The sequence below is a fragment of the Petaurus breviceps genome, unplaced genomic scaffold, assembly GCF_028583685.1.
Source record: "Petaurus breviceps papuanus isolate PSGF00001 unplaced genomic scaffold, PetGlider_PUasm1.0 90692, whole genome shotgun sequence".
NCBI classification, from domain to species: domain Eukaryota; kingdom Metazoa; phylum Chordata; class Mammalia; order Diprotodontia; family Petauridae; genus Petaurus; species Petaurus breviceps.
This window is the reverse complement of record NW_027187313.1, coordinates 7,882,059-7,898,410: the sequence shown is the minus strand read 5'-3', so window position 1 is coordinate 7,898,410 and position 16,352 is coordinate 7,882,059. Positions and strand designations below refer to the sequence as shown.

The 16,352-nt window shown below is 38.7% G+C and overlaps 1 protein-coding gene across 2 annotated transcripts in view; it reads right to left on the bottom strand.

The window, feature by feature from the left end:
- Window positions 1-949: 949 nt before the first annotated feature.
- ANKRD45 (ankyrin repeat domain 45) overlaps window positions 950-16,352 on the bottom strand; it is a 55,341-nt gene continuing 39,938 nt past the window's right edge. The window contains exons 4-6 of one of the 2 annotated variants that reach the window (XM_069065559.1): window positions 12,827-12,921; window positions 9,116-9,254; window positions 950-1,089 (exon numbers count right to left, since the gene is read on the bottom strand). In XM_069065559.1, coding sequence (XP_068921660.1) covers window positions 1,067-1,089; window positions 9,116-9,254; window positions 12,827-12,921 — 257 coding nt within the window. In that variant the 3' untranslated portion in view covers window positions 950-1,066. Of the gene's footprint in view, window positions 1,090-9,104; window positions 9,255-12,826; window positions 12,922-16,352 lie in introns of those variants that run through there. The other variant, XM_069065560.1, reaches the window with a different exon arrangement.

Genomic DNA, 16,352 nt, shown 5'->3' with positions numbered 1-16,352 from the left:
GTTGAACTATTAATATCCACTCACTGAAAAAGAAAAAGTAATGGCAAAATGACAATGCTTGGTGTGTGTGAATCGGCAGTCCCCTACCCCCACCTCCAAGCCGTGGTCTACTGAACACATATTAGGAACCACTGCTCAATAGACAGACAGACAGACATGTAGATATATGGATATATATATAATGTGTATATACATATGTGTATATTATATATATTTATGTGTATACATACACACAACTTTAGTATACAATATACCAAAGAATATGTTGAATTCATACCCTTGTTGGCATCCCCTGTAAAATAATAAAGTATCGTGTGAGTGTCATCAGCAAATGATGCAAAAACATAGTTAGGTTAAGAAATGGTACCTGGATCTCTGCTTTGGTGGACCAGTAACCATTTATCTAAAAATGGGCCAAGATGATATGAAATCATTGGCATTACTAGACCAACCACTGCCATCCTCCAAGGCTTCACAGATATAAGGTAGTTGTCTTTATAGACCCGGGGTACTGTCCTGAGGTGTAAATTCTTTGTGGTTCCCTGTGGTGATTCTTGCCTGGAATAGATAGCTGAAGTCAGGAAATCTTGTTTTGTATGCATTCCTAGGAGTGAAGTCATGGAAAAACCACTTGTCTTATCTATCTGGCTTTATGGATTCAAGCAACATGAGGGGAAACAGACTTAAAGAAAACTGGCCACTGATCTAGCAGCTGCTTCCTGCATGTTTGATGCTTCCAACCAAGCCTTCCCCCTGCTCCTTGGGGGCTTGGTCACTTCAGTAGCCTTGGAAACATTTCAGTGTATTCTATATACAAGAGCTCTGGTATAGGAGAATCAAAAACATGACATAGATTTGTTTATTTGATATGGATACAAACCCAAGAAGTCTGTGCTATTAACATGCTACCAGGGTATAATAAAAGAGTTAAAATTTTATTTTGCATTTTAGCAATAACATTATCTTAACTTCCATTAGTACTTGAAGGATTTTCTTTTGGAGTGTTAAAAGAAAATGCTTCTTTAAAAATATATTTATATAAATATATATTCATGAGAAGGTAGAATCATTTGGCACTTTTCACTGGACCTGGAAGTAAGCAGATTTAATAAAATTTAATTCATTTCCAATGTTAAAATAGCTGTCAGTTCAAGAAATAATATACAAAGAAAAAAGTTACATATCCTAACCTGACTGAATTATTAGTTGAATACAAAGGTTGTAACTATATATGTGCCATTCTAAAAAGTTCCCTTTTTTTACCTTAAACTTTGAGAACACATTTACCTCATGTTACTCATGTCATTTGGGCCCTGATCATGAACCTTATGGACATAGGTACAATTTTGAGAAGATATAACAATATTTCTCTGGCCCATGACCCCATGGAGGGAAACCCTGGGAATGAATATGTTTTTTGGTCTCTGTCACACACACACAAAAAAAAATCTCTATTTCCCCATCCAGAGAAACCCTAAGAAAATCAGTATTTAGATGATTTCATTTTCCCAAAAAGAACTCTTGGCTCCCTTGCAAACACTCAAACTAACAAGATATTAAATATAGGGCAGGTTTTATTTAACTTGATAAAGAACTCATACTTGAGTCAACAGGCAATCAAAAAAGTTCTTCCTCCTTTCCACAGGGATCCATATGACCATTCTGTTTTATAGTACTGTCCTGAGTGGCTTAGGTTTGTTGGGGAGTCAATAAATCCTCCCCTGCTAATAGACTTCACCTTTTCAGATGGGGAGACAGCAGGATTGATACAAAGTCAACCTTCCACTTGGATCTACATAGTTTGTGTGATTCACAGGACCAGCAAAGGGCAAAGTTTGGGTGTGTTCCTCCACGTTATGCTTCTCTGCTTCCTTGATCCTCAGTCCACAAAGCTCCTTGCTAGTCACAAGCTCCTCCACCCTGAGCCTGTACTGAAGCCCTGCCTTGAGGTTCCATCCCTCTTGCCCTTTTGTATTGTCAAAGCTTCATCTCCTCTACCACTCTTTCCTAATTTCCACTTCTCTTGGGGCTGTATAAGTCCCAGCACCTTCTTTAGGTACATGCTTCTGGTAACAGGGAGATGATGGTCCATGAAACGTGGAACTGGAGAGAGAACACAGGGTACTTTCTGGATGGTTAGAATTGTTAGCAAGGTCTTCCTAACACCAGGCTTAAATCTGCCTCTTTGTAATTCTCATCATTGCTCCTGGGTCTGCCCTCTATGGACAAAAAGAATGAGTCTAATCTTTCTTCCACATGACAACCCTTCAACATAATAAACTATGCCTCCAAGAAGCATAACGAATGGCATAATGCCTCCAAGAAGCATAATGAGCTGGCATCATTGCCAGGAAGACCTGGGTTTGAGTCCTATCACTGACACCTGTTGGCCATGTGACCCTGGCCAAGTCACTCTCAAGGGTCTAGGCACCTCTCCAAGACTAACTTGCAGAGAAGGTTCTGCCTTGCCTTGGCAGAAGGAGTTCTCCAGCCCAGTAAAATCACAGGTGTGGTCCCTATCCCTATTTCTCTCTAATGCAACCAGATATCAAGATATGTTTGTCTATCACATCACATTGAAAACTTGTATTAAGCTGTGATCCACTAAACATCCCTGATGCTTTTCACACAAACTTCCATCTACCATGCCCACATCCCACTTCCACACCACCCTATACTCAGGAAGAAGGAGGCTTTTACTCATCCATATTGAATTTCATCATATTACCTTCATCCCAGGCTTATCAAGATCTTTTTGGATCCTGACTCTGTCATCTAGTGTGTTAGCTATTTCTCTCAGCTTTATGTCATCTGCAAAATTGATTAGCATTTCATTTATACCTTTACCCAGGTCACTGAATAAAAGACATTGAATAGCAATGCTGTAATGGTAATGGGAATAAGAAGATCTTCCCTGCCCCTTAACAGGCAGAGTGTAACCACATAGAGCCTGTCGTGGGAGAATTTTGCTGAACAGGTGGAGCAGGAAGGGTTGAAGCAGGAAATGAGTCTGAGCAGTTAGAGCAGAGGCAGACAGAGGACACAGGCAAGGAGACAGCTAGGATTGTGAGTGTTTATTTGTGGGAAGACCCTAGCAGGGGGAAGGCTTAGAGTTTATAGCAGTGCCCCCTGCAGTGTTATTATGTATAGATTTCTTTGTTGCTATGATGGATTCAGTTTTCTGGTGTTGGGATCTGGTTTTCTGGTATATGAATAAATGTTTTGCTTCTATATTCCATATGGAGAGTCTGTTATCCAGTTTTGTGATCCAGAACTATGCCAGCATATTCATAGTTGCTGTCAGTGCAGTGATACAAATGCCAACACAGATCCCTGGGGCACTCCACTAGAGACCTCCAGCCATGTTGATATTGAATCGTTAATGACTATTCCATCTTAAATGACCTCCCCATCTTTTCTACAGGAATAACATGAGAAACTCTATCAGATGCTTTGGTAAAATTAAAGTGACCTACATAAATTACATTCTCCTGATGTATCAATTGAGTGACCCTGACAAATTAGAGAAAAAGACCTTCCTGACACAACTGGCCCTTGGAAAGTACCGCTTGCTTTGGCAGATGCTCATTATCTCTGTGAGCCATCCTAGAATTTTCTCAGAAATCAAAGTCAAGCTCACTAGCATATAGTTTTCCCTGTTTTGGGGTTTTTTTTGAAAACTCAGAACAAGATTTTCCCTTCTCCAGTCCTATGGCACCTTTTCCATTCTCCACAACTTTTGGAATACTCTGACAGTGGCTTAGAGATCACAACCACAAGTTCCCGGGTCACATGCCTAAGTATCTCCTTAATTATCCTAGGTGGCAATCCCCCATTAGCCTTTTTAATCTGTCATTTTCAAAGCAAAGATCATTTTCTTTGAAAGGAAAAATGCAGGCAAAAGAAAAACTGAGGAGTTCCACTTTCTTTCTGTTGTCAGTCAGCACTGCCCTGTTCACCAGCAAGCCTGTAGCCCTCCACTTAATAAAACCCTTTCTGTTACTAGGTTTCCTTGCCAACTTCAACTTATTTTGAGCTTCTGAGCTTTAGCACTTCTGATACTACTTTCATAGGAACATACCATGTTCTTATATTTGTGCTTCCATCATATATATATATATAAAATGTGTGTATGTGGGCATACATATATGCATACATACACACATATGTATGTGTACACACGCATATATATGTATGTAAATATCTTTCAAAAATCTAATTTGAATGTTGAGTTCCCTGTGGATTCATATCAGTGTCTTCAGATAACTCTGGTCTTCCCTTCTCAATGGAAAGATTTCCCTTTGTTCTTCTCAATTTTATTCTTGAGAGCTTTCCATCCCTCCTCAGCTGATCCCCCCCCCACTCCTATTGAATCCTACCTATCCTTCTTCTGAACCCTCTGAAGTCAGCTTTCCCAAAATCTTGGCTGCATGTCAGACTATGCCTGACTTTCCTCTTCTTTGTCACAGATTCAATGACAGAGTGATCCCTTCCCTTCAGTGTTCCACCATCTCCACCCCTGGAACCAGTTCCTCCTGTTAATGAGAATCAGATCCAGAATAGAATTTTTCCTTTTTGGTTCTTCCACCATTTTTAATCGTTAAAGCAAATCAAGAAATCATTAGTTGCTCTGTTTTGAGGAGAGAGAGCTCAAGCAGATATCTAAATAAATAGAGTCCCATCACTACTATATGATACTTTTGTGTTGGACTCATGACCTATTTTCTGAACTCCTCATCTAATTTCTTCTTTCTATCTATAGCATACTCCAATAGCAAAATAAACAAAAAAACAAAAACCTTTTCCTTCTCTTTCCATTGATATCACTCAAATACTTTCTACCATTAGATTTATACTTTCTAGTTCCCAGATTTCCCCTCTCTGGTTCCTGGATTTTTTCACATGAACATACCTTCTTAGTACACAATGTTATCCCCACCCTATTCCCTTTGACCCATCTGACTTCTTTTGGATAAAGTATAATCTCCAAGCCATATTCCAGCCATGGGTTTCATCCCAACAGATCTCAGTGATACTTATATGTTAGTTCCTCTCATTGGTTGTCTAAACTTTGGACATTTGCAGAGATTTGACAATGAAGGCCATCAGTTTTTCGACTGTATCTTTTCTTAAGTTTTGCCTCCTGTGAATTTCTGGGAATTCCAGCTGCTAATCTTCCATCTTTGTGGCCCCTCTGTAGCTTAAGGGAGATATATGGGCACTTTTATCCCTTCGCTATTCTTTTTTTATGTAAAGGATTTTTACTGGATTTGTAAGATACCGGACAAATAAATTTTTTTACTAACCTTTGTTAGGTGTGCTCTATCCCTGACCAACAGCCTAGCACTCCATCGTTTTAAGCCGCAGCACAAAAATCCAAATCCCATTCTCATGAGTCCCTTCCTGAATCAACTTTTCTTTGATGCATTTTTTTCCTTTCAATGGGCAACAATAAGGAAAACACAATCTACATCCTCTGTGGTTTTCAGTTTCTTGCCTAAGACAGTATAATCTTTGGCAATATTTTATAGGTTCCTTCAAGCAGTATTGTACCCAAATGAACCACCAGAAGTGGAGGGTAGTCATTTGTTTTGACAGCACATGAAACATTCTCTGTTAAGTCCTGGTTACAACCCCTAAGAAGACAACAGGCCTCTTTATTGTTGCTATCAAGTCAACAAATAGCTGTCTCAGTAATCCTGGCAGGAAGTCATCAGCCACATGCATTATCTCTTCTTCACTGGATCTTTCCTGGGTAATTTTGACTCTGTGGCTATACTTTACCATTTCCGTGTGGATGAGGAAATGCTTACCCATTAGAATTTCCAGCACCCCAGTCTTCAGAAAGTCTCAGATTTGTTTTATAGCCTAGTGCACATCCATCCTCTTCCTTCTCTGCCTTCTCCATGTGACATTTCCCCTCTGCCACTTCAGTCAATCAATCAATCAGTCAAGTTATGAAGTACCTACCATCTTCCATGCATCGTACTAAGATTCCTTCCCCCATTGCAGCCCTATTGCTGTGTTTCGTTTTTAGGAACATTTCACTGCTAGTCTAGAGTGTGGAGAGTTATTCCTTGCATCCCTTCCCCTCTCTTCTAGGAAGAAAACAAACATAATCTTGGAGCATACATAAGTCACTTGGCTGTAGCAGAAATACAAACATTACAGACTCAGGGCAAATCACTGCAAAATTATCCCTGTTCTGATCCTGAGATGTTCAGCCTTGTTTTTTAACTAACCTTGGGTGCTCACACTTCACTTTTACAGCCCAGCTTCTGCTTTTAACAACTGTACAATCATACTCCACTTTCTTCCCTTTGTCTCTAGAACTCTTAGCCACACCCTACTTCCTTTCCCTTTTCTCACAGCTTTATCTTGCTTATCCTCCCCTGTCAATTAACTTCAGTTTCCATTGAGTTCTTCTATTTAGCTCCTTAATCCTTCCTCATCCCCCCACCCCCATTCATCCTCATACTGACTTCTCCTCTTCCTATAACTGAAGGTGATCACCTTTACCTTATTCTCAAGTTCTACCACATAGTTGTTAAAACATTTCTTTCCTGTGTTTTATCAATGAATGTGTAAATACCTATTCCCTACTCTAGATCAAGTCATGGTGAGGTTGAGTGAGCTCAAGGTTAGCTCATAGTGAAGTAGCCATTTAAAAAAAAAACATTTCATTTTTCCTCAATTACATGTAAAAACAATTTTTTTTAACATTCTTTTATGTTTTTAGTTCCAAATTCTATCCCTTCCTTCCTTCCCTCCCCACTTCCTGAGATAGCAAACAATCTGATATAGGTTATACATATACAATCATGTAAAATATATTTCCACATTAATCATTTTATGGGGAAAAAACTCAAACCAAAAAGAAAGAAATAATAAAAAATATTATGCTTCCATATGTATTCAGACACCATCAGTATTTTCTCTGGAGGTGAATATCATTTTTTATCATGATTCCTTTGGGACTGTAATCATTGTAACGATGAGAATAGCTAAATCACTCAAAGTTGTTCATTGTACAAAACTGCCATTATTGTGTGCAATGTTCTCCTGATTCTGCTCACTTCACTCTACATTAGTTTTTTAAGTCCTTCCAGATCTTTCTGAAAGCCACCTGCTTGTCATTTCTTATAGCACAATAATATTCCATTATAATCACATATCATAACTTGTTCAGTCACTTGCCAGTTGATGGGCATCCCCTCAATTTCCAATTCAGAGCTACTACAAAAAGAGCTGCTATAAATATTTTTGTACAAATGGGGCCTTTTCCTTTTTTTCTTTTTATCTTTTTGGAATACAGAACTAGCAGTGGTATTGCTGGATCAAAGGGCATGCACAGTTTGATAGCCCTCTGGGCAGAGTTCCAAATTGCTTTCCAGAATGGCTGGATTAGTTCACAACTCCACCAACAATGCATTAGTGTCCATTCCAGTTTTTCTACATCCTCTCCAACAGTTATCATTTTTCTTTTTGTTATTTTAGCCATTCTGATCGGTATGAGGTAGTACTTCAGAGTTGTCTTAATTTGCATTTCTCTAATCAGTACTGATTTAAAAATTTTCTTTCATATGACTATAGATAGTGTGGATTTCTTTGTCTAAAAACTGCCTGTTCATATCCTTTGATCATTTATCAATTGAAGAATGACTTGTATTCTTATAAATTTGACTCAGTTCTCTATATATCTGAGAAATGAGGCCTTTATCAGAGATACTTGTCATAAATTTTTTCCCCAGTTTTCTGCTTTCCTTCTAATTTTGGTTACATTGGTTTTGTTTGTGCAAAAACTCTTTAATTTTATATATTCAAAATAATCCATTTTATATGTCTTAATTCTCTCTATATCTTGTTTGATACTAAATTCTTCCCTTATTCATAGATCTGACAGGTAAATTATTTAATGTTCCCCTGACTGGCTTATCACTCTTTATGTCTAAATCATGTATCCATTTTGAACCTTATTTTGGTATATGGTGTGAGATTTTAGACTACAGCTCCTTTCTGACATACTGTTTCCCAGTAGTTTGGCAAATAGTGAGTTTCTGTCCCAAAAGCTTGTATCTTTGGGTTTATCAAACACTAAATTACTATGAACATGTACTATAATGTATTATGTCCCTAATCTACTCTAGAAGTAGCCATTTAATGCCTAACTTCCCCAGAACATGGATAGTGTTGTCTTCCACTCATATCAGGCCCTCCAACTCAGTCTTCTGAGATTTGGAAAAGCATACTTATTGGCTTTCCATTTTTCCTCTCATCTCCTATCTTTCCAGGCTATTTGAGGGATCCCCAAAAGACTCAGAAGAAGAGGGGCAGAACTTCCTATTACGTATCAAATTAGAATCCAAGTACTTTAGAACTAATACAACATTATAGGTCATTTAATCCAACATCTTCTCTTTACATATGAGAACACAAAGGGTCAGAAAGCCTAAATGACTTGTCCAACATCACACAGCAAATCAGTCAAAGCTCCTAGATTAGAATTCAGTTCTTCTGACTCCTAATTAAGTGATATTTCCATCTTAACATATTATATAACATATATATGAATATATGTTATGTGCGTGTGTATAATATTCTCAATTGGCTAACTATTCTTTTTTTGTGAGTGGAGAAGACAAGCAAATTGGGGTTAAGTGATTTGCCCAAGGTCACACAGCTAGTAAGGGTGTCAAGTGTCTGAGGCTGGATTCGAATTCAGGTCCTCCTGACTCCAGGACTGGTGCTCTATTCACTGTGCCACCTAGCTGCCTGTTGGCTGACAATTCTAAGATTTTCCAAGTCAATGTGCTGTGTAAATGGTTTAAAAAAATAGCATTTGACATCCAGTATGAAATTATGTCAGTGGAATGACATTAATCTTAGTGAAAGCAGGCATCTAAAAGGTTAAGTAAGCTGATACCATTTATAGTAGAGAACTACAACTACTTTTAAACTAATGGACCAATTAGTAATGATAAGCTCAAAAAATATTTATGACTACAGTTGGTAGAAAAAGATATTGGGAAATTAGGACATCTTAAAAATATTTTCCCCTTAATATTCATCCTTACTGGCATTTTCCCATTGAACAGCTCTCCTGTTTAATACTCACGTGGTGTGGCCATTTTCACAAAAATAGGATTCACAAGGTCTTCCAGTTGCTGTTTTTGTACAACAAGCTCTTCTATAGTGGTTTCTGGATGGAGCTCAAGCCACTCCATTTTGGCCCGGCAGGCACTGATGAGAAAGTTCTAAAGAGGAAATGGGGATTTTTAATTCCACTTGCTAAAAGGTCAACAACTCACACCCCCACTGGAAACAACCCCAGGAAATCTCCAAATAGTGTTGCCAAGGAAACAGTATTCCCTCTCATAATCTGAGGTGGTAGTGACCTATGCCATCTCACGTGACCATAATAACTACAGTTGACATTTATATATCACTCTAAGGTTTGCAAAATACTTTATATTATCTCATTTGATTCCCCACAACAATCCTATAAGTCCTATTATTATTCTACTTGATAGATGAGGGAAATAGTTTATAGGGATAAGGGGGAAATTATATAAAGGAGGGAAAATTTTAGAGAGGTTAAGTGACTTGCCCAAGGTCATTTATATAAGGGGTGGAATTTGTATCTTAGATACAAATGTATATGCATAGGTGGGAAAAGGGGATGACAGAATGAAATTTTGAAGCTCTGCCTTCTCTGTCTTGCCTATTATCACCATCTACCTTGAGTAACCTCCTTTTTTTTCCAAAAAAAAAAATTGTTAAGGTTCCTTTTGTTGTGAATTTTGTTGTTCAGTAATTTTCAGTCATGGTTGACTCGTGACCCCATTTAGTGCTTTCTTGGCAGAGATACTGGAGTGGTTTGCCATTTCCTTTTCCAGCTCATTTTACAGATGAGGAAATTGAGGCAAACAGGGTTAAATGACTTGGCCAGGGTCACACTGGATTTTAACTCAGGGAAATGAGTCTTCCTGACTCCAGTGCTCTATCCACTGCACCACCAACCTGCCCATTTTGTTGTGAAAGATGGAATTAATCAGTCAGTTGAGTCAAATATTTATCAAGCATCAGCTATTTGCCAGTCACTATGCTAAACCTGGAGATACAAAAAGAACTATTGAGTAAATCAATCAAGTCACACAATCCTCACTCAAAGTAAAGATAAGATACCCTTATATTATTCCTTAATAAGATGAGAACAAGTCTTAGTCAATCAGTAAAACAATTAAATTCATTGGGAAATGTCTTAGGAACTACTGGAGTACGCCGAAGAAGAAGACTTAGTGCCTTTTCATAGATTGTCTAGAAAATAAAAAGCCAGTTCAGAATCCAGGTTATTAAAAAGCATCTGTCAAGAGATTTGGGTTCCAGCAAGCAGCAAACAAGGAGGGTGTTACATCTGAACTCCCTAAAAAGAAGTTGTCTGAAGAAAGAGCACTTGAAAAAAAAAAAGAACACTTGGGATTTGGCCTTGGTGTCCCTCTCTTCCTTCCTCCTCCCCCTACCTCCACCTTGGCAGAAGAAGGGCCTTCTCAACTTCAGAGGTCCTATGGGATTCCTATCTTCCCACTGGCCTCCTAGCACGGTCTCTGGAACAACTGAGAGCAATGACTGTATCAGGAGCTAAGGAAAGACTAGATTAAGATTCAGCTCTACAAAGAACCCAACAGAAAAACTAAACCATACCTAAAAAGCAATATGTTGAAGACTTCCAGGATCTGAGTTAGTCCTTTGGCATATATGCTCTCTAAGCTTGAGTATACTTTCCCCTGGACTCTCTATGGATTTGTGGGAGAAAGTGTATTGTAAGTTTTTGGAGGGATGCTTTATACAAACTTTTCTTACTGCTTCATCTCAATAAATACTCTTTCCTAAAAGCTACTTAAACCTGTTTGACAAATAGATAATTAAGACAGCAAACCAGCAGGAGATTGCCACCTATAAAAGAATAAAAAAGAAGCACTCCAATGCCTTACAGGGTACTCTTTGCAGTCCCTGACCACGTGAAAATTCAAATCAACAAATACTGTAAAAACAAGTAACACATGCCAAATTTGCAAGAGTTGGAAAAGGAATAGAGTCTGCTCTCTGTAATAAAATTACATGTGAAAAGAAGCACTATTCTGTGCTAACACAGAAGGGGAAAATTTAAAGGCATGTGTAGAAGATTCACCCCTATTCAATGTCCTTTTTATTCAACAATTCTGAATATTCTGGGGATGGGAAGAGCAGAAAGTTGTGATTTCAAGAAGGGATTTTATTGGGGCAGCTAGGTGGAACAGTGAATAGAGCACCAGCCCTGGAGTCAGAAGGCTCCAAGTTCAAATTCAGCCTCAGATACTTGATCACACTTACTAACTGTGTGACCTTGGGCAAGTCACTTAACCCCAACTGCTTTGCCTTCCCCCACCCCCCAAAAAGGGATTTTATTGCAGAAGAGTTTTTTTTATGTTTGAGATAAGGAGAAATAAGGACACTAAAGAGTTATTGTGCTTGGTAACTGGGAAAAAAGCCAACAGTACAGAACACAGTTTTACCTTAGTTTCCTATCTCACCTTACAATGCAAACTACACACAATATGGTTCTTTCACTGGAAAGCATGGCCTATTATACAGATGGGTAAAAGAAAGTTGTTTCTTTTTTTTTTGGTTAGGATTATTCATTGTAAAGAATCTGCTGTAACCAGATCCACAAAACTCTCTCATCAATGGGCTACCGACCAAGCCACGGAGAAGTCTCATTATATAATGTAATCATTTCTAGAGTGCTTCCCTTGCTCAGGCCTGATACATGTCCTTTGAAAGGGGGGGATTATCAAACTGTTTCAGGGTAGAGGGGGCTGCTTCAGGTTCTTCTTTTTTCACAGAAGTACAAAATCCCTAAGGGAAGACCCAGAGAATTGTGGAGAAAAATTCATGAGTTCAAGACCCAAACACAAACACATTCCTGACAATCAGAGTCTGTGTCTCAGGAACAAAAAGGATCTTTTTGGTTTCTTCTTGATGTTTGACACATTTCCGTGTCGCTCAATAATGATCTATTTTGACCTTGGTGAGCCTCTCTCTCATCAGAGGTCGTCATGTAATAATAGCAGTAATAGCAGTTTAGGATCAGAACCCATCTGCAAAATGGAATGGTGGAGATGTAAGATGGAGACAGGGGTGCATTTGAATTCAGTCAAAACCCCTGCTCTCTTACTGAATAGTTATGCTATTAATTAATTAAATATTTTTAATTAATCAACAAAGCAAAAACAATTAATTTAATTACAGGGCCTGGCAAATAGGAAGTGTTTAATAATTGTTTGCTGATTGATTATGTATGGGAATTAGCTACTCTTTTGTCTATTAGCTTTCCTCTTCTTTTAGAAGGGCATAATAATATCTGATTTGTTCTACCAACCCCACAGGACTATCTCATGGATTAAATGAGATAAAAAGTGATACCATTCTATAAGTTGAAATGATACAAAATAAGAGACATGACCATCTGCTTTGCTGCTGCACCCATAGGACCTTTCCATCTACTTTTGGCTGAAACTTTCCACATCCATTATCCTCCCCATGAGAATGTGAGCTCCTTGAAAGAAGGGACTGTCTTCCTGTTTAATTTGTACCCCACCATGACTAGCACAGAGCTTTGCTTAATAAATGTTTTATTCTAAGAAAAAAATAAAATTGAAAACCAAACAAATGTTTTATTTGTTCATTCATGAAGTAATTAATGAAAACCACAAGTGTCCATATACATGATGCTATCATCAAGATCTAGAAACATGGGGGTTCTCAGAATAAAAGCAAAGCAAAATACCTTGTCTTCCTTGTGCATCTTTCCTGGCGCCTTCTCTGGATCTGTAACTACTGCTTGGATCCTTGCAATGGATTTTTTCAGAGCCAGGTGAGCAACTGAAAAAAATACAAATTAAAAGTGCAATTTAAAAAATAACAACACCACCTTGTCAAAAATCTACTCTGCTTGCCACGTTGTCTTCATGGAACTTCAACAAAGAAACTTCTTAATCAGAAAGCACTTATTTATTCAGCTCAGTGCCTCAAATATTTCTTGTCTCCTAGGCTCAAGTGCTAGGTCCTAGGAATGCAGGGATGAAACAAGAGCTATAGCCTGTACCCAAGAAGTCTATCATTTCATAGAATACCTGCCATGTACTCAGTAGTACTCTAGGATGAGGGCTTAACAACCCAATATATAAATGTAAGAAATAGCCCTTTATCATGAGAAGCTTATAATCTAGTTAGATAGCTATTCTTTTCTTACAAGTTCTATTTAACCCTCTGGTTCTAGAATATCAGGGCAGTTTTCCTTGATAATTTCTTGAAAGATGATGATGTCTATGTTCTTTTTTTAATCGTGGCTTTCAGGTAGTCCAATAATTTTTAAATATTTCTCCTGGATCTGTTTTCCAGGTCAGAGGTTTTGCCAATGAGATATTTCACATTGTCTTCTATTTTTTCATTCTTTTGGTTCTGTTTTATAATTTCTTGATTTCTCATAAAGTCAATAGCTTCCATTTGCTCCATTCTAATTTTAAGGAATTATCTTCTTCAGTGAGCTTTTGGACTCCCTTTTCCATTTGGTCAATTCTGCTTTTTAAAGCATTCTTCTCCTCACTGAATTTTTGGACCTCTTTTGCCATTTGGGTTAGTCTATTTTTTAAGGTGTTGTTTTCTTCAGTATTTTTGGGGTCTCCTTTAGTAAGGTTTTTTTTTTTTTGCTTTTTTTGGAGGGGGGAAGGTATAATAATTAAGGTTAAGTGACTTGCCCAGCATCACATGGCTAGTCTTGTGTTAAGTGTCTGAGGCCATATTTGAACTCAGGTCCTCCTGACTCCAGGGCTGGTGCTCTATTCACTGCACCACCTAGCCACTCCATCCTTTAACAAGTTATTGACTTGTTTTTCATGATTTTCTTGCATCACTCTCATTTCTCTTCCCAATTTTTCCTCTACTTCTTTTACTTGATTTTCAAAATCCTTTTTGAGCTCTTCTATGGCCTGCAACCAATTCATATTTTTCTTGGAGGCTTTTGATGTAGGAACTTTGACTTTGTTGTCTGCTTCTGGTATGTTTTGGTCTTCTTTGTCACCAAAGTAAGATTCTATAGTCTGACTTTTTTTACACTGTTTGCTCATCTTCCTAGCCAAATACTTGACTTTCATCTCGAGGGGCCAAGATGGTGGCATTGAAGCAGGAAGACTCCCTGTGCTCCCCTCATAACCACCTCAAATACCTATAAAAAATGACACTAAACAAACTTTAGGGCTAGAGAACCCACAAAGTGACAGAGAGAAATGAACTTCCCACTGAAGACAGCCTGGCAGACTGGCAGGAAAGGTCAGATCACAGCGTGCTGTGAGCTGAGCTGAGCCCCATGAGCCCAGGGTTTTAGCCCCAGGGAGGCCCAACCTGGAGGGACTCCAGGAGAGTAGAATACCAGCAGCTGTGGTGGTTTCTAGAATTATCAACCCATAAATGCCAAAGACAAAGTGAGAGGTCAGTGGTCTTTGGGAATAGTGGTCCAGAAGTGCAGTCTGGCCTCTGCCATCAGGTGAGAAGCAGCTGAGACACTGTGGCCAGTCGTGGCCACCACATGGCTGCTTCAGAGCCCCTGGCCTGCAGATTATAGGGGGATGAAGGAACCAGTCTGACAGGTAATCACTCTTGCTTTAACCTGCTTGGATCTGTATTGCTGTCTTGGGTGGAAGTCCTGGGGTGTGACCAGTGAGCCAGAAGGTGTGGAGGCTTCAGAGAGGGCACCCAACTAATAGCTCTGGCAGCTGAGAAAACCCCAGCAAATTGGGACAAAGCTTTCCTCTCTGGTAGCAGAGTTCTACTGTGGCAAAAAGCTCAAAAGTCAAGTAATTGAGTGGCAACATGAGCAAGCAAAGGAAGCAAAGCAAATACAGCGATCCGACTTTGGATTCCTTTTTGGGGGACAAAAAGGATCAAAGCATGGAATGGCAGGAAGACAACAAAATCATAACTCCTGCACCAAAAGCTTCCAAGAAAAAATATGAACTGGTTATAGGCCATAGAGGACCTTAAGAAGGATTTTGAAAACCAAATAAGAGAAGTGGAGGAAAAACTGGGAAGAGAAATGAGAATGATGCAAGAAAATCATGAAAAGGGAGTCAACAACCTGACTGAAGAAAATGACACCTTAAAAAACGGACTAACTCAAATGGCAAAAGAGGCTCAAAAAGCCAATGAGGAGAAGAATGCCTTAAAAAGCCTAATTTGCCAGATGGAAAAAGAATCTCAAAAGCTCACTGAAGAGAACCATTCCTTCAGAATTAGATTGGAGCAAATGGAAGCTAGTGACTTTATGAGAAATCAAGATACTGTTAAACAGATCCAAACAAATGAAAGAATAGAAGGCAATGTGAAATATCTCATTGGAAAAACCACTGACCTAGAAAATAGATCCAGGAGAGATAATTTAAAAATTATTGGACTACTTGAAAGCCATGATCAAAAAAAGAACCTGGGGAGGCTAGGTGGTGCAGTGAATAGAGCATCGGCCCTGGAGTCAGGAGGACCTGAGTTCAAATCTGGCCTCAGACACTTGGACACAATTAGTAGCCATGTGACTTTGGGCAAGTCACTTAACCCCAATTTACCTCCGCAAAAAAAAAAAAAAAGAACCTGGAAATCATCCTTCAAGAAATTCTCAAGGAAGGGGTGGCCAGGTGGCTCAGCCAGTAAGAGCACTGGCTCCAGTGTCAGGATGACCTGGATCAAATCCGGGCTCTGATACTTAGCACCACACCCAGAAATAACTGGCCGTGTAACCTTGAGCAAGTTACTTAACCCCGATTGCTTTAAAAAAAAAAAAAAAAGAAATTCTCAAGGAAAATTGCCCTGATGTTTTAAAACCAGAGGGCAAAAGAGAGGTTGAAAGAATCCACCAATCACCTCTTGAAAAAGATCCCAAAAATAAAACTCCTAGGAATATTATAGCCAGGTTCTGGAGTTCACAGATCAAGGAGAAAATATCACAAGCAGCCAAGAAGAAACAATTTGAATATTGTGGAAATACAAATCAGGATAACACAGGATCTGGCAGCTTCTACACTCAGGGATCAAAGGGCTTGGAATACAATATTCTGGAGGCCAAAGGAGCTGGGATTAAAAACAAGAATCACCTACCCAGAAAACTGAGCATCACATTTCAGGGGAAAATATGGTCATTCAATCAAACAGAGGAATTTCAAGCATTCTTGATGAAAAAAACAGAATTGAATAGAAAATTGACATTCAAATACAAGAAGCATGAGAAGGTAAACAGGGAAAAGAAATCATAAGGAACTTATCAAAGT